The 17,197-nt window shown below is 47.2% G+C and overlaps 6 protein-coding genes and 1 long non-coding RNA gene across 9 annotated transcripts in view; 4 read left to right on the top strand and 3 right to left on the bottom strand.

Annotated features, from left to right (window-relative positions):
- LOC148123718 (uncharacterized) overlaps positions 1–13,647 on the bottom strand; it is a 194,116-nt gene extending 180,469 nt beyond the window's left edge. Inside the window, exon 1 of the long non-coding RNA XR_015740570.1 lies at positions 13,572–13,647. This is a non-coding gene — a long non-coding RNA (uncharacterized LOC148123718). The remainder of the gene's footprint in view (positions 1–13,571) is intronic.
- LOC113453370 (GTPase IMAP family member 2-like) overlaps positions 1–17,197 on the top strand; it is a 132,179-nt gene that overhangs the window by 60,014 nt on the left and 54,968 nt on the right. The window lies entirely within an intron of this gene.
- LOC113453807 (GTPase IMAP family member 3-like) overlaps positions 1–17,197 on the bottom strand; it is a 137,203-nt gene that overhangs the window by 39,101 nt on the left and 80,905 nt on the right. The gene's annotated exons all lie outside the window — the stretch shown is intronic.
- LOC113455005 (GTPase IMAP family member 7-like) lies at positions 2,573–5,847 on the bottom strand. Its single transcript, XM_087918972.1, has 3 exons — positions 5,772–5,847; positions 4,396–4,514; positions 2,573–3,541 (listed from the first exon to the last, which is right to left on the bottom strand). The coding sequence occupies exons 2-3, from the start codon at positions 4,412–4,414 to the stop codon at positions 2,877–2,879; spliced, it is 684 nt and encodes a 227-aa protein (XP_087775098.1). The 5' UTR covers positions 4,415–4,514; positions 5,772–5,847; the 3' UTR covers positions 2,573–2,876.
- The window catches only part of LOC113455120 (GTPase IMAP family member 9-like), a 128,652-nt gene continuing 117,999 nt past the window's right edge, over positions 6,545–17,197 (top strand). The window contains exon 1 of the mRNA XM_087918968.1: positions 6,545–6,619. The gene's annotated coding sequence lies outside the window, so the exon portion shown is untranslated. The remainder of the gene's footprint in view (positions 6,620–17,197) is intronic.
- LOC113454893 (GTPase IMAP family member 8-like) lies at positions 8,168–13,113 on the top strand. The gene is given in 5 exon segments (XM_087918987.1): positions 8,168–8,210; positions 9,051–9,653; positions 10,786–11,003; positions 11,005–11,389; positions 12,452–13,113. Coding segments are annotated over 5 exon segments (1,905 nt in total). The 5' UTR covers positions 8,168–8,173.
- LOC148123721 (GTPase IMAP family member 7-like) overlaps positions 15,472–17,197 on the top strand; it is a 3,534-nt gene continuing 1,808 nt past the window's right edge. Inside the window, exons 1-2 of the mRNA XM_087918989.1 lie at positions 15,472–15,905; positions 16,916–17,160. Coding sequence (XP_087775115.1) covers positions 15,887–15,905; positions 16,916–17,160 — 264 coding nt within the window. The 5' untranslated portion in view covers positions 15,472–15,886. The remainder of the gene's footprint in view (positions 15,906–16,915; positions 17,161–17,197) is intronic.

Consider the following 17,197-nt stretch of genomic DNA (forward strand, 5'->3'; position numbering starts at 1 on the left):
CTAATATTCTACATATTCCATTATTATATTTTATTATCTAACCACTGATAGAAAAGGTCCCACATTGTGTAAAATTGTTTATCATCTTGTTCTCTAATTTCAAATGTCAATCTGCTCATTTCAGCATATTCCAATATTTTCTTAATGGTTTCCTCCTGCGATGGTGTTTTCTCATTTTTCCAGTTTTTAGCAAATACAATCCTGGCCGCTGTGAATACATTTACAATCAAGTATTTCAAATCTTTACTGTATGTATCAGGTAAAATTCCCAATAAAAATATCTCTGGTTTCAAATCTATATGTTGTTGGTTTTTTTGTCATTTTTTTCCAACCACGTGTGGATTTTAATCCAGTATTTTCTAGCATCCGCACAAGTCCACCACATATGGTAATATGAGCCAGGTGTCTGATGACATTTCCAACATTTTTCAGATTTATTCTTGAACATTCTTGCTCTTCTTGTCGGGGAAAATGCCACCTGTAAAACATCTTATACAGATTTTCTTTAAATGCTGTTGACATTGTCATTTTATAATTTTGAAACCACAATTTTTGCCGTTTCTCTAAATCGACCCCGTCTCCAAAATTCTTCCCCCAAGCAATCATAGTTTCTTGAACTTGTTCTTCTTCTAATTTAATTTCCAATAAATAACCATATAATTTTTTAATCACCTTTTCATCAGTACCTGTCAAAATCTTATCTAAATCAGTCGGTTTATCATAAAATCCTTCTGTTTTAAAATCTTCATCATACCTTGAGTGTATTTGCGCATATGAGAACCAATTCATCTTTATGCCTTGTTCCTCTAGGTTTTGCATCGATTTAAGTTCACCTTTTCATTCAATATTTCCCCATATCTAACTGTTTGATCCTTCTTGTATATTATAGGATAGGAAAATGCTTCAATAGTCGATAGCCAGACTGGAATTTTCAAATAACATTGTCCTTTAATCTTCTCCCAGTTTAACCACAGAGACTCCCGTATATGATGTCTTCTAAAATATCCCTGGGTTTCGGTTCCTTTATACCATAAAAAAGCGTGCCACCCCAACCACAAGTCATGTCCTTCTAATGTCAACAATCTAGTGTTTCTTAATGTTATCCATTGCTTGACCCACATCAAGTTTGTAGCTTGGTAGTACAACTCCCAATGAGGCAAACCAAATCCGCCTCTTACTCTAGCATCTTGCAAGAGTTTTGTCTTTATTCTCGCTTTCTTACTTTGCCATATATATATATATTTCAACACCATTTTATTGAAATCTTCAAAGTAGTCCTTTCCCAAGCCGGATTGGTATTGTTTGAAACAAAGATAAAATTCTGGGTAATATATTCATCTTGATTGTTGATATTCTCCCTATGAATGACAGTTGTAGATTTTCCCATTTCGCCAAATTTAGCGCTATCTGCTGTTTAAGTTTGAGATAATTATTCTCCTTTAATGTACTACATCTTGCTGTCAAATGTATCCCCAAATACTTGATCTTATTTGTAACGTGAATTTTCAATAGGTCCGCCAATTCTTCCTTTTGTCTTGATAGCGTATTCTTTGTCGAGATCTTTGTCTTATCTTTATTTATTTTCAAAGAGAAAGAAAGAGAAAGAAAGAAAGAAAGAAAGAAAGAAAGAAAGAGACGCTAGCTAACACAAATGTGTAGCCTTTTCAAAGCTTCTTCTCCTCATTCGTCCTCCGGAGAGAAATGAGGCCAGTTTTTCAGGTCCCCCTGGGACGCATCCTGAGGTAAAAAAATCCCTCAGCGAGGACAGAAGACGAGAGAAGAAGAAAAAGAGCGGGAAAAAGGAAACGCCCCCTTTACCCTGGCAGCAACCAATCGCAGCATCGATGACGCTGAGGCCACGAGTCGGCAGTCTCTTGGCACTAATCCACAGAGCGGCGGGGTTCGGGGCTAGCGTCCATTTTACTCGTCCGGCGGCTCAAGTCCATTTCCCACAAAAGGAGAGTTGAGAGGAGGAACACAGGAGACGAGTCTATTTCGACTTTGATGAGGGAAATGGTTAAAGGACTCATGTTAGGCCCGGGTTAAAAACGTCGGACTGAATATCGCATTCGAAGATTGGGAGGAAAGGGGGGCGTAACAAGGTTTCTTTGACAAAAATCGGTCGCATGTAAAGAAAATGGATCCAAAATGCTCCAATCGTGGGCATTCGGCACCGTCCAGGGGAGGGAAGATATCAGCCCCCCCTTTTTTCCGTGTCTTTCGACTGCAACGAAGACACGGAAAGTACCGTCAAGGATGAAGAAGCGGGATTCTCATCCTTCCCCCCCCCCACCTGTGCTTTGCGGCGGGATTGGAGGATTGTGCAGACAGGGACGACATCGTGCATCGCGGGGTGGATTTTGTAGGGGGCAAATATGAGCCAGGCTTCCGCGTGCGCGTGCAGAGCAGAAAAGCAAGTCCGACGCAGGAAATAGCTGGAAGGCCAATCCTCTGGTCTGATGCCATGACCTAGTTTGGTCATGAAAGGTTGATAAGAAAACAACCAAACTCTGACAGCTCCAAAGCATAGTAAATTTATTGATTTATTTAGTAATTATATATATATATATATATATATATATATACACACTGCATCCAAATTTAGTATTAAGTGATTATCCCGGTTTATATATTGCCAACCCAACTGTTAGGGGACTATCATTCCTAACAACGGTCTCCACTCACGGGAGTGGACCTTCACACGTGAGTTCTCACCTGTCCGAGTGGAGCGTCACGCACCTGTGCGGGCCCGTTCCTTCCGCTACACACTCCAGACATAACAACTCCCAAACAAAATACACCCCCCTCCTAAACAACAATCAATCAATCAATCAACAATTCCACTCCCGCAGACGATCGGAGGATGACACTCCGTATCACAGGAGGGAACATGGCCACCACGGCCAGCTCTTTTGGTCCGCCTCCAACATGTCTTTGGTGTAGTGCGGCATCGGCTCGTTCTTCCGCGCGAGCTCGTCCACCATCCGGATCAGCTCGTCCGCCTGAGCCCGGCGTTCCGACCCGACCGCCCGGTTGTTAAAAGCCAGGCACCGGTTCCCGCAACTCTGAATTTGCGACCGCAGGAGCCTCAAGCCGACATCGTTGTCGTTGGAGGACAGCAGGTCGTGAAGAGGGCGTCCCTCCAGGTCTTCTTTGCGGGTGAACAAGATGATCATGTACTTCTTGGCTTTGAGGCTGAAGATGTCTTTGATGAGCCGGGCGACCTCCAACTCTTCCCCGCTGAAATGGGCCAGGCGGATGACTTGGACGATGGCGTGGGGTCCCGGCGCACACACCTTCACACACCTTTTGATCTCGGCGCAGGTCGCCTGCTCCGACTGCTCAGTATCGAAAAAGCCCGGTGTGTCGATGACGGCCAGGTGCCTCCCGTCCGGCAAGCTCCGCGTGGCCATTCTGCACTTGGCCGTGACGGAAGTCGAGGCCGCCCGGGACGGAAAGGCGTCCATCCCCAAAATGGTGTTTCCGGTCGCACTTTTCCCATTGCCGGTTTTGCCCACCATGACGATCCGCAGATCCGGAACTGAAAGGAAGAGAAGGAATAAAATTAGTCAATGGCATGGACGTCCTCCGCGCGGGAGGGAAGATTAAAATTTCCACCGTTCTCCTAACTACAATCACAGAGGGGGAAGGGACCTGGGAGATCATCCAGCCCACCCACCTCTCCAACAGGAGACCTTACGTAAACTCAGAGAGCGGGAAGGGGGCCTGGCAGGTCATCTAGAAGAACCCCAATCCAAGCAGGAGACCCTTAGAGAATTATTAGACTCACCGAGTCAGAAGGGAACTCGGAGGTCATCTAGCCCAACCCCCAATCCAAGCAGGGGACTTTTAGAGAATTATAGACTCACTGGGTGAGAAGGGAACTTGGAGGTCATCTACTCCAACCCCCAATCCAAGCAGGGGACCCTTACAGAATTATAGCCTTTGGAAGGGACCTTAGAGGACATCTAGTCCAACCCCTTGCCCAAGCAAGAGACCCTTAGAAAGTTGCAGAACCAGAGTCGGAAGGCGACTTTGAGGTCATCTAGTCCAACCCCCATGTCAAGCAGGAGACCCTTCGAGAATTATTAGACTCACTGAGTCAGAAGGGAACTCGGAGCTCATCTAGTCCAACCCCAATGCAAGCAGGAGAAATGTACAGAATTATAGAGTTTGGAAGGGACCTTGGGGGTCATCTAGTCCAACCCCCACCGCCACTCAGGCAGGAAACCCTCTGCCATGTCAGGCCAAACGGTTTTCCCACCATTTCTTCACAAGGCTGTTCCCCTGCTTAATCGTTCTGTCCAAAATGGTGCTGAGGCGTGGGGGGGAGGTGGGTTGGGCTAGATGACCTCCGAGATCCCTTCCAGGACATTTCCAAGTCAAAGATTTTACCCGATTGATTTCCACCCATGTGTGCTGGCGCTGGCACTGATCCGCCGCCACCGATCTCCGGGGTTTGTAAACGGGAAGCGCAAGCGAAGGAGGGAGGGAGAAGGTTCCGGAAGCCTCTTCTGGCCGGACGGAAGGAACGAGAACAAAAGAGAAAGAAGACGAGAAGAAGAAGAGAAAAAAAAAACGGAAGAGAGGAAACGTGAGGCTGGGTTTGTTTGGTTTTTCTTTGTGGTCGTGCTGGTTGTGGTTGTTGCCGGAGATTGTTTGATCCAGTTGTAAAATACTCATAAGATACAAAATGCAGAAGCAGAGGAGAGGATGAGGGGGAAGAGAAGTGGGGCAGGAGAACAGAGAGAGAGACAGAGACAGACAGATAGATAGATAGACAGAAAGGAAGGAAGGAAGGAAGGAAGGAAGGAAGGAAAGAAAGAAAGAAAGAAAGAAAGAAAGAAAGAAAGAAAGAAAGAAAGAAAGAAAGAAAGAAAGAAAGAAAGAAAGAAAAGAAAGGAAGGAGGGTAGGTAGAAGAAAGAGAGAAAGATAACAAGAAAGAACAAGGAAGGTAGAAGAAAGATAGAAAGAAGGAAAGAAAGAGAAAGGAAGGTAGAAGAAAGATGAAAGAAAGAAAAAGAAAGAAAGAAAGAAAGAAAGAAGAGAAAGAAAGAAAGTAAGATAGATAAAAGAATGAAAATAGGAAGGAAGGTAGAAGGAAGAAATATAGAAAGAGAAAGGAAGGCAGAAGAAAGAAAAAGAAAGAAAGAAAGTTAAAAAGAAGGAAAAAGGAAGGTAGATAGATAGGTGGATGGATGGATGGATGGATGAATGGATGGATGCAAAGAAAGAAAGAAGGGAAGGAAGGAAGGTAGAAGAAAGATAGAAAGCAAGAAAGAAGGAAAGAAAGAAAAAAGAAAAAAAGAGAAAGGAAGGTGGAAGAAAGAAAGAAAAAGAAAGAAAGAAAGAAAGAAAGAAAGAAGGAAAGACAGAAAGAAAGAAAGAAAGAAAGAGAAAGAAAGGTAGAAGAAGGAAAAAGGAAGGTAGAAGAAAGATAGATAAATAGATAGATAGATAGATAGATAGATAGATAGATAAAGGTAGATAGATGGAAAAAGAAAAAGAGAAAGAAAGAGAGAAAGAAAGGTAGAAGAAGGAAAAAGGAAGGTAGAAGAAAGATAGACAGATAGAAAAAAGAAACAAAGGAAAGAAGGAAAGAAAGAAAGAGAGAAAGGAAAGAAAGAAAAGAAAGAAAGAGAGAAAGGAAGGAAAGAAAGAAAGAAAGAAAGAGGAAGGGGTAGAAGAAATTTCCGCCCGATCGGCTCCTTTCCTCCCCCTCCTCTTCCCCCACCCCTCCCCCAAAGCCCCCTCCCCCTTCCCCCCTCACCGGCGTCTCCCTCGGGCCCAAAGACGGAGCGACGAAGCTTCTCGGGCTGCGATGTCCGTAAAAGTCCCGACGGGGAAACGCCCCGCCCCCGCCTGCTCGCCCCGCCCTCTTCCCCCTCCTTCCCTCCCCCACCCGTCGGCGGGGAGGGGAGTTCTCTGAGGAGGGGGGAGGGGAAAATGGGAAGGTCCACTAGATGACCTCCGAGATCCCTTCCAATTATTATTCTGTCAGACCAAAGGGAGGGTCAGACTAGATGACCTCGGGGCGGGGCGGGCGGAGGGCGGGGCTCCCCTGGCAGGAAAAGAGGAGGAAAGAAAACGGGGGGCGGCCGCTTTCCCTCCAGTCACGTGATTTCCCCGCTTTCGTTTTAGCGTCCCCCCTCTCGCCGCTTCCAGTTCGCGCAGGCGCAGAGAAGCCAGGCTGGAAGAAGTGGCTGGCGGAGTAGTAACGTTGCGTTTTACTCCTGGGAGTAGCTGGGAAAAGGGGACCAAGCCGGACGGGTTTGACGCCCTCTGGCCACCCAACGAAACCCGGAGCTTTGTTCGTTTGGAAGCCGTGACGGGAGGGGAAGACGGTGCTTAGCACGGGGTGGGGAGGGGGGTTGGAGTAGATGACCTCTGAGGTCCCCTTGCGACTCCTTTTCTCCTGCCTTCTCTTGAGTGAGAAAGAGACTGTGAGGGAGGAGAGAGAGGAAGGGAAAGAGAAAGTAGCCAAATGGGGGGAGGAGCTGGGACGCTGGGAGTCTCCTCCCCCTCCCCCCCTTTGGGCGCTCCCAACTTCAGTTCTGCGCGGCGATCCGGGCGGGGAGAGACGGAGGAGGAGACGGAGGATCGACTGGCGGAGCTCTGGTGGCCCTTCAAGAGAAGCAGCGGGGGTCGCGGAGAGTCCTCCCCCTCCCATCCCCGAAGGAGTAACTCAGGTTGCTCTCTCCCTCCCTCCCTCCTAAGTCCCCCCTCCCCTCCCGCAGGCAAAGGGGAGGAGGAGGGTGGGGGGTGGAGGCTCCTCTAACAGGACTGCCCAGCCCTCCCCCTCCCCAAATCCCCTCCCTCTCTTCCCATTGGGGGAAGAAGAAGAAGGGGAGGGGCTGCAAAGTTTCTCCAAAGTGGGAGGGAGGGAGGGGGCTTCACTTCCCCCCAACGATCCCCCTCCCCCATTCTCCAGACAAAAGCCCCCTCCCCATTCCTGGCCTCAAGAGGTGGGAGGAGAGGGAGTTTGGGCATTGGGGTTGGGGGGAGGGCAGAGGAGGGGGCAGTGGGGGGTTGGGCTAGCTGACCTCCAGGGACCCTTTCAAACTCTGTGATGCTCTGATTCTGCCAGGGCTCTATAGGACGGCTTGAGCGGTGGGAGGGGGGAGGGGCTGGGCAGGGGGGGAGTTGGGCTAGATGACCTCCAGGGTCCCTTTGGACTGGGGGGTCTGTAGAATGGGCTGGGGAGGAGGAGACTTCCTCCTTTTGGGTTCTTCGCTTTGCCCTCCCTTTTTCTTTCCTTCCTCCCTCCTTCCTCCCCTCCCTCCTCCTCCCTCCTCCCTTCTTCCCTTCCTCCTTTCCTTTCCTTCTTCCCCTCCCTCCCTCCCTCCCTCCTTCCTTCTTCCTTTCCCTTCCTTCTTTCTCCTTTCCTTTCCTTTCCTTTCCTTCTTTCCTCCTTTCCTTTCCTTTCCTTCTTTCCTCCTTTCCTCCTTTCCTTTCCTTCTTCCCTCCTTTTCTTTCCTCCCTTCCTATCTCCTTCCCTTCCCTTCCCTTCCCTTCCTCCGTTCCTTTCCTTCTTTCCTTCTTCCCCCCTTTCCCTTTCCTTCCTCCATTCGTTTCCTCCTTTCCTTTCCTTCTTTCCTCCTTTCCTTTCCTTCTTTCTTCCTTTCCTTTCCTTCTTCCCTCCTTTCCCTTTCCTTCCTCCATTCGTTTCCTCCTTTCCTTTCCTTCTTTCCTCCTCTCCGTGCAGGAGACTCTATGGTGGTGGTGGTGGTGGGAACCTTCTGGACGGCCGAAGTGGGGAAAAAGGATGCCAGGCTAGGAGTAGACTCTATGGTGGGAGGGAACCCTACTTCCAGACAGCCGAAAAAAAAAAAAGGATGCCAGGCTAGGAGTAGACTCTATGGTGGGAGGGGAACCCTACTTCCAGACAGCCGAACAAAAAAAAAAAAAGGATGCCGTGCTAGGAGGAGACTCTATGGTGGGAGGGAACCCTACTTCCAGACAGCTGAAGGGAAAAGAAAAAAGGATGCCGGGCTAGGAGGAGACTCTATGGTGGAGGACCTGGACTTCCGCTCAGCTCCAGAATGGAATGGGGGGGGGCTTCTGGTTAGGACCGGTGTGGCTCTTGGGGTATCTAAGATGGCCGACCGTTCCAGACAAAATGGCTGCCCTGCCTCCTCTCTGACCTGCTCCTTCCTTCCCTTTCAGGGGCCCATGGAGGACCAGCGAGGGGCCGAAGCCAAGGAAGACGGTGAGGGGCACCACAGGGGGACGCTTGGCCTCGGGGGAGTGGCTGTTGAAGCAGGGCACGGAACGGGAGGGGACCTTGGAGGTCATCTAGTCTGGCCCCCTGCATGAGCACGAGACACCCCCCACCGAATCCTAGAATCCTGGAAAGGAACCTCGGAGGCCTTCTAGCCTGACCCCCGACCCCTGGCTCGGCGGGAGGACAAAATGAGGGAGGGGACCGCGGAGGTCATCTAGCCCAGCCCCTGCCGAAAGCAGAAGACCCAATACCATTTCAGACCAAGTGGCTCTCCGGTCTCTTCTAAAAGAGATGGGAGAGCCACAAATTCTACTGGCAAACCGTTCCACTGGTTAATTCTCCTATCTATCGATCGATCGATCGATCGATCTATTTATCTATATCCTCTTTCTATCCATCCATCTATTTATATATCTATCTACATCTACCATCTATCTTTGTCTATCGTCAAACTATCATCAATATCATCTATCCACCTACCTCTATATCTATCTATCTACTTATCTATTTCCATCTCTATCTCTATACCTCTATCTGTCTCTCTCTCTCTATCTACCTACCTATTTATCTATATCCATCTCTATCTATCTATCTATCTATCTATCTATCTATCTATCTATCTATCTATCTATCTATCTATCTATCTATCTATCTATCTATCTATCTATCTATCTATATCTATATCTATCTATCTATCTATCTATCTATCTATCTATCTATCTATCATCTCTCTCTCTCCACCCGTTGAATCCATGCCCTGACTTCCATTCCAGCGGTGCAACTACACTCCGCCCTAACGCCGTCTCTGTCTTTTCAAACTCCCAGGGGACGATGCCGAACTCCGGCTCATCCTGGTCGGGAAATCTGGAAGCGGGAAGAGTGCGACGGGCAACACCATCCTCGGCCGACCGGCGTTCGAGTCCCTCTTGGCGGCCAAGACCACCACCGTCGAGTGTCAAAGGGCGCAGGGAACCTGGAACGGGAAGACGATTTCCGTCCTCGACACGCCCGCTCTGTTCGACGCCGAAACGATGGAGACCTCCCTGGAAAAGCAGCGCAAAAGCTGCCGTCAGATGTGCCGCACCGGTCTCCATGCCTTCATTTTGGTCACCCAGGTGGGGCGCTTCACCACCGAAGACGTGGCTGCTGCCAAGGAGGTCTGGAAACTCTTCGGAGACAAGTCCGCCTCCCGGACCATCATCCTGTTCACCTGCAAGGAGGACCTGGGAGGGGACGACCTGGAGACGTACGTCGGTGAGGCCACGAACAAACACCTGTGTAAGCTGATGGAGAAGTGCAACCGTCGCTTGTGCGGATTCAACAACAAGGCCGAGGGAGGCGAGCGGGAGGAGCAGGTCGACAAGCTGATGAAGATGGTGGTGGAGATCACCAAGGAGAATCAAGGGGAGCCGTATGTCATCCCGGAAGGTCCCGAAAAATCAAACTAGCATTTATCTATCTTTATCTCTATCTATCTATCTCTATCAATCTCTATCTCCATCTATTTATCTATATCTATCTATAAATCTATCCATCCATCCATCTATCTCTTTATATCTCTATCTCTCATCTCTATCCATTTATCTCTGTGTAACTAGCTAACACATCTATCTCTATCCATCTATCGTTCTATCTATCTTTCTATCTGTCTATCTCTAGCATCTATCTATCTTTATCTATTTATCTCTATCAATCTCTGTCTCCATCTATCTATTTATCTATGTCTGTGTGTCTATGTATCTATGTATTATCTATATCTCTATCCATCTCTATTTATATCTGTCTGTCCATCCATCCATCCATTCATCTCTTTATCTCTCTCTCTCTCTCTCTAATCTCTATCCATCTATTTATCTGTCTATCTAGCTAACACTGTGTCTATGTATCTCTCTCTATCCATCTATCTTTATCTATCTATATCATCTATCTATCAATTTATCTATATCTATCTATCTAATCTATGTACTTACTTATCTATATCTGTCGCTATCCATCTCTCTATCTATCCATCTATCCATTTACTTGTCTATATCTATTTCTATCCATCTCTATCTCTATACCTCCCTCTATCTATCTATCTATCTATCTATCTATCTATCTATCTATCTATCTATCTATCTATCTATCTCTATTATCCATGTATCCATCCATCATCTCTCATCTACATCATCTGTCTTATATCATCTTCTATCATCTATCTATATTATCTATCATCTCTATGTATCTGTCAATCCATCATCTATCCATCAATCATCTATTTATCTAATCTATTTATCAATCATCAACATCATGTCTGTCTGTCTATCTACCTATGTACCTCTATTATCTATATATCATCCATCAAATATCTATCATCAATATCATCTATCTATCATCTATCTACCTACCTACCTACCTACCTATCTACTTATCTATCTCTATCCATCTCTATCTCTTTCTTTCTATCTATCTATCTGTCATCTCACGCTCTCCACCCGTTGAATCCATGCCCTGACTTCCATTCCAGCGGTGTAACTACACTCCGCCCTAACGCCGTCTCTCTGTCTTTTCAAACTCCCAGGGGACGATGCCGAGCTCCGGCTCATCCTGGTCGGGAAATCCGGAAGCGGGAAAAGCGCCACGGGCAACACCATCCTCGGCCGACCGGCGTTCAAGTCCCTGTTGGCAGCCAAGACCACCACCGTCGAGTGTCAAAGGGCGCAGGGAACCTGGAAGGGGAGGACGATTTCCGTCCTCGACACGCCTGCTCTGTTTGACGCCGAAAAAGACGGAGACCTCCCTGGAAAAGCAGCTTAAAAGCTGCCGTCAGATGTGCCGCACCGGTCTCCACGCCTTCATTTTGGTCACCCAGGTGGGGCGCTTCACCACCGAAGACGTGGCCGCTGCCAAGGAGGTCTGGAAACTCTTCGGGGACAAGTCCGCCTCCCGGACCATCATCCTGTTCACCTGCAAGGAGGACCTGGGAGGCGACGACCTGGAGACGTACGTCGGCGAGGCCACGAATGAACACCTGTGTAAGCTGATGGAGAAGTGCAACCGTCGCTTGTGCGGATTCAACAACAAGGCCGAGGGAGGCGAGCGGGAGGAGCAGGTCGACAAGCTGATGAGGATGGTGGAGGAGATAACCAAGGAGAATCAAGGGGAGCCGTATGTCATCCTGGAAGGTCCCGAAAAATAAAACCAGCATTTATCTATCTTTATCTATCTATCTCTATCAATCTCTATCTTCATCTATTCATCTATATCTATAAATCTATCCATCCATCCATCCATCTATCTCTTTATCTCTATCTCTATCTCTCATCTCTATCCATTTATCTCTGTGTAACTAGCTAACACATCTATCTCTAGCCATCTATCTTTCTATCTATCTATCTGTCTATCTCTATCATCTATCTTTATCTATTTATCTCTATCAATCTCTCTCCATCTATCTATTTATCTATGTCTGTCTGTGTGTCTATGTATCTATGTATTATCTTTGTCTCTATCCATCTCTATTTATATCTGTCCGTCCATCCATCCATCCATTCATCTCTTTATCTCTCTCTCTCTCTAATCTCTATCCATCTATTTATCTATCTATCTAGCTAACACTGTATCTATGTATCTCTCTCCATCTATCTTTATCTATCTATATCAGCTATTTGTCTTTATCTATTTATCTAATCTATCTACTTACTTATCTATATCTGTCGTTATCCATCTATCTATCTATCTATCTATCCATCCATCCATCCATTTACTTGTCTATATTTATTTCTATCCATCTCTATCTCTATACGTCTATCTATCTATCTATCTATCTATCTATCTATCTATCTCTATTATCCATGTATCCATCCATCATCTCTCATCTACATCATCTGTCTATCTATATCATCTTCTATCATCTATCTATATTATCTATCATCTCTATTTATCTCTCAATCCATCATCAATCCAACAATCATCTATTTATCTAATCTATTATCAATCATCATCATGTCTGTCTGTCTGTCTACCTACCTCTATTATCTATATAACATCCATCATCTATCTATCATCGATATCATCTGTCTATCTATCTATCTATCTATCTATCTATCTATCTATCTATCTATCTATCTATCTATCTATCTATCATCTCTCTCTCTCCACCCGTTGAATCCATGCCCTCAATTCCATTCCAGCGGTGTAACTACACTCCGCCCTAACGCCGTCTGTCTGTCTTTTCAAACTCCCAGGGGACAATGCCGAACTCCGACTCATCCTGGTCGGAAAGTCTGGCGGCGGGAAGAGTGCGACGGGCAACACCATCCTCGGCCAACCGGCGTTCAAGTCCTTCTTGGCGGCTAAGACCACCACCGTTGAGTGTCAAAGGGTGCAGGGAACTTGGAAGAGGAAGTCAATTTCCGTCCTTGACACACCCGCTCTGTTCGACGCCGAAACGATGGAGACCTCCCTGGAAAAGCAGCTTGAAAGCTGCCGTCAGATGTGCCGCACCGGTTTCCACGCCTTCATTTTGGTCACCCAGGTGGGGCGCTTCACTGCCGAAGACGCGGCCGCCGCCAAGCAGGTCTGGAAACTCTTCGGGGACAAGTCCGCCTCCCGGACCATCATCCTGTTCACCTGCAAGGAGGACCTGGGAGGCGACGACCTGGAGACGTACGTCGGCGAGGCCAAGAACAAAGATCTGTGTAAGTTGATGAAGAAGTGCAACCATCGCTTGTGCGGGTTCAACAACAAGGCCGAGGAGGCGGCGGGAGGAGCAGGTCGACAAGCTGATGAAGATGGTGGAGGAGATCACCAAGGAGAATCAAGGGGAGCCGTATGTCATCCCGGAAGATCCCGACAAATCAAACCTTTTGTCCAAACCATTGAATTGGATCAAAGAATTCAAGGATAAATTTTGAGAGAATGTCCAGGGTTCCGACGGACGCCCAAATGAATTCATGAGCCTCCAGCCAAGTATCGAAAGAAATGCAATGATTTATTAGGAGCCCTTTCCCCAAGGGGGTCGGCAGCCCTCTGTAATTTCCTGCCAGCCTATGACCTTCCCTCCCTTCTTCCTTCCTTCCTTCCTTCCTTCCTTCCCGTCCACCCTCTTTTCCTCCCTTCTTTCTTGCCTTCCTTTTTATTCCCCTTTCTTTTTCTCCTTTTTTTCCTTTTTTGGGGGTTTCTTCCCTTCTTTCCTTCCTTTTTACGCCCACTTTCCTTCTTCATTCTTCCCCTCCCTCCCTTTTCTTCCTTCTTCGCTCCTTCCTTCCTTCCTTCCTTTTTACCCCCACTTTCCTTCTTCATTCTTCCCCTCCCTCCCTTTTGTTCCATCCTTCTTCTCTCCTTCCTTCCTTTCCACCCATCCACCATTCCTTCCTTCAGTTCCTTCTCTTTCCTTCCTTCCTTTTTACTCCTTTTTCTTTCTTTCTCCTTGTTTTTCTTTTGCATTTCTTAGTGTCTTTCTTTCCTTCCGTTTTACTTCCACTTCCCTTCTTCCTTCTTTCCCACCTTCCCTTTTGTTCCTTCCTTCCTTCCTTTCCACCCACCTGCCTTTCCTTCCTTCCGTTCCTTCCTTCTTTCCTTCCTTCCTTTTTACTCTGCCTTTTCTTTCTCCTTGTTTCTTTCTTTTGCTTCTAACAATGCCTGAGTATATGGCGATCTAACACCATACTCTTTTGCTGCTTGCTTAACTTCCTTTAAAATCTTGAGAGGTAAAGGCTTCCACACTCTCTGCGGATTTAAAGCAACATCCACACCAATTTCTACTGGATTAAGTTGAATCTCCACTCCAAAATCTACCAAATCATCTCCTGATAATTCCCCTCTATTTGTTGCTTCCTGAATAGCTGCAGTAACTGCATCTACTTGAACTCTTAAAGGCAAACTCTTCTCTTCTGACAAAGTATTTTCAGTGCCTGACAGTCCTCTGGATTTATCTGGAGGTGCTGTCGGTGGCAATACTCGTGCCGCATGGTAAGGCGGCAAACCTTCTTCGGGGGTGCTAGGAGCGGTTGTTCATGAGTAGCTAACGCTTCCATAAGCACCCTCCAGGTTAACAAAATTGAAGAAGGGGCACGAGGCTCCTCGTGCAAAAATTTCCCTATCTTTTTCCAGCACTCTACTTTAATACTACCTCCCTCTGGATATGACTGAATATGTTTCCAAACATACTGTAATAAGTCCTCAATTTCTTTCTTTCCTACTGCATGTCATCTACTATGAACTCCAAACTTAAGACTATTCCCAGTGATTTCTCTCAATTCCCTAATGTGCCCTGTCTGAGCCTTCGAGAAATCTCCTCCCATACTCACGAAAAGAATCTATCTCCGTCCAGCGAAGAAGATGAGGGCCCAGTCGACGTCCGCGACGATGAGTATAGGATGCGGGAAACGTATAGCTTTCAAGCTATCACGCCAAAACGTATAGCCTTCCAAACTATCACGTCGGGGTCACCACTTGTGGTGGTCTGACAATTGAAAAATGAGACGCAGGGAAACGTCTGAGCAATTGCCAGCCCCGAGAGCACTCGGGTAGCAGTATTTATTAAGAAAATGCAAGTACAAAATCAAAACAATTACCTCAGCAGCATTATCTCAGCCGGGCCTCAGCAAAGATGATAAAGTTCCCGTGAGAATATCCAGGCACCAAAGGTCTCATGGGAATGGCTCGGCTGGGTACTGTGAACTTTACCCACATTCCTGGTCTCTAAGCTTTGCAGACCCCAACAGGATCAAATCACCCATCATAAAAGCACTACTGCCCCCATGAGGAGCGTTTGTGATACCCCCAGATCTATACAAAGCTGTACGAGGACTTGCAGAATATGATGAATATATTACCACACACCTTCCTTTCTCTTTTTTCTTTTTTCTTTCTTTCCTTCTTTCTTGCTTTCTATCTTTCTTCTACCTTCCTTCCTTCCCTTCTTTCTTTCTTTGCATCCATCCATTCATCCATCCATCCATCCATCCACCTATCTATCCATCTATCTATCTACCTTCCTTTTTCCTTCTTCTAACTTCCTTTCTTTCTTTTCTTTCTTCTGCCTTCCTTTCTCTTTCTATATTTCTTCCTTCTACCTTCCTTCCTTTTTTCATTCTTTTATCTATCTTCCATTCTTTCTTTCTATTTTTAGATCTTCTATCTTCCTTTCTTTTTCTTTCTTTCTTTTTCTTTCTTTCATCTTTCTTCTACCTTCCTTTCTCTTTCTTTCCTTCTTTCTTTCTATCTTTCTTCTACCTACCCTCCTTCCTTCCTTCCTTCCTTTCTTTCTCTTTCTTTCTTTCCTTCCTTCCTTCTCCTTCCTTCCTTTCTGTCTATCTATCTATCTGTCTGTCTCTGTCTCTCTCTCTGTTCTCCTGCCCCACTTCTCTTCCCCCTCATCCTCTCCACTGCTTCTGCATTTTGTATCTTATGAGTATTTTACAACTGGATCAAACAATCTCCGGCAACAACCACAACCAGCACGACCACAAAGAAAAACCAAACAAACCCAGCCTCACGTTTCCTCTCCTCCCTGTTTTTTCTCTCTTCTTCTTCTCGTCTTCTTTCTCTTTTGTTCTCGTTCCTTCCGTCCGGCCAGAAGAGGCTTCCGGAACCTTCTCCCGCCCTCCTTCGCTTGCGCTTCCCGTTTACAAACCCCGGAGATCGGCGGCGGCGGAGCAGTGTCAGCGCCGGCACACATGGGTGCAGCTGAATCGGGTAAAATCTTTGACTTGGAAATGTCCTGGAAGGGATCTCGGAGGTCATCTAGCCCAACCCGCCTCCCCCCCATGCCTCAGCACCATTTTGGACAGAACGATTAAGTAGGGGGAACAGCCTTTTGAAGAAATGGTTGGAAAACCGTTTGGCCTGACATGGCAGAGGGTTTCCTGCCCGAGTGGCGGTGGGGGGGGTTGGACTAAATGACCTCCGAGGTCCCTTCCAAACTATGTAATTCTGTAAGGGTCTCCTGCTTGGATTGGGGGTTGGACTAGATGACCTCCGAGTTCCCTTCTGACTCAGTGAGTCTAATAATTCTCGAAGGGTCTCCTGCTTGACATGGGGGTTGGACTAGATGACCTCTAAGGTCCCTTCCAAAGGCTATAATTCTGTAAGGGTCCCCTGCTTGGATTGGGGGTTGGAGTAGATGACCTCCGAGTTCCCTTCTCACCCAGTGAGTCTATAATTCTCTAAAAGTCCCCTGCTTGGATTGGGGGTTGGGCTAGATGACCTCAAAGTCGCCTTCTGACTCTGGTTCTGCAACTTTCTAAGGGTCTTTTGCTTGGGCAAGGGGTTGGACTAGATATCCTCTAAGGTCCCTTCCAAAGGCTATAATTCTGTAAGGGTCCCCTGCTTGGATTGGGGGTTGGACTAAATGACCCCCAAGGTCCCTTCTCACTCAGTGAGTCTATAATTCTCTAAAGTCTCCTGCTTGGATTGGGGGTTGGGCTAGATGACCTCCGAGTTCCCTTCTGACTCAGTGAGTCTAATAATTCTCCAAGGGTCTCCTGCTTAAGCTGGGGGTTCTTCTAGATGACCTGCCAGGTCCCCTTCCCGCTCTCTGAGTTTACGTAAGGTCTCCTGCTGGAGAGTGGGGTGGGCTGGATGATCTCCCAGGTCCCTTCCCCCTCTGTGATTGTAGTTAGGAGAATGGTGGAAATTTTCATCTTCCCTCCCGCGGGAAGGACGTCCATGCCGTTGACCAATTTTATTCCTTCTCTTCCTTTCAGTTCCGGAGCTGCGGATCGTCATGGTGGGCAAAACCGGCAGCGGGAAAAGTGCGACCGGAAACACCATTTTAGGGGTGGACGCCTTCCCGTCCCGGAGGGCCTCGAGTTCCATCACCACCAACTGCAAAATTGCCACGGAGATCTTGCCGGACGGGAGGCGCCTGGCTGTAGTTGACACGCCAGGCTTTTTCGATACCGAGCACTCGGAGCAGGCGACCTGTGCCGAGATCAAACGGTGCATGGAGGTATCGCTGCACTGGGACCCACGCCATCGCCCAAGTC

This window comes from Pseudonaja textilis, unplaced genomic scaffold, assembly GCF_049901715.1.
Source record: "Pseudonaja textilis isolate UNSWEBS1 unplaced genomic scaffold, rPseTex1.2 PTEXSCF22, whole genome shotgun sequence".
Classification (NCBI taxonomy): domain Eukaryota; kingdom Metazoa; phylum Chordata; class Lepidosauria; order Squamata; family Elapidae; genus Pseudonaja; species Pseudonaja textilis.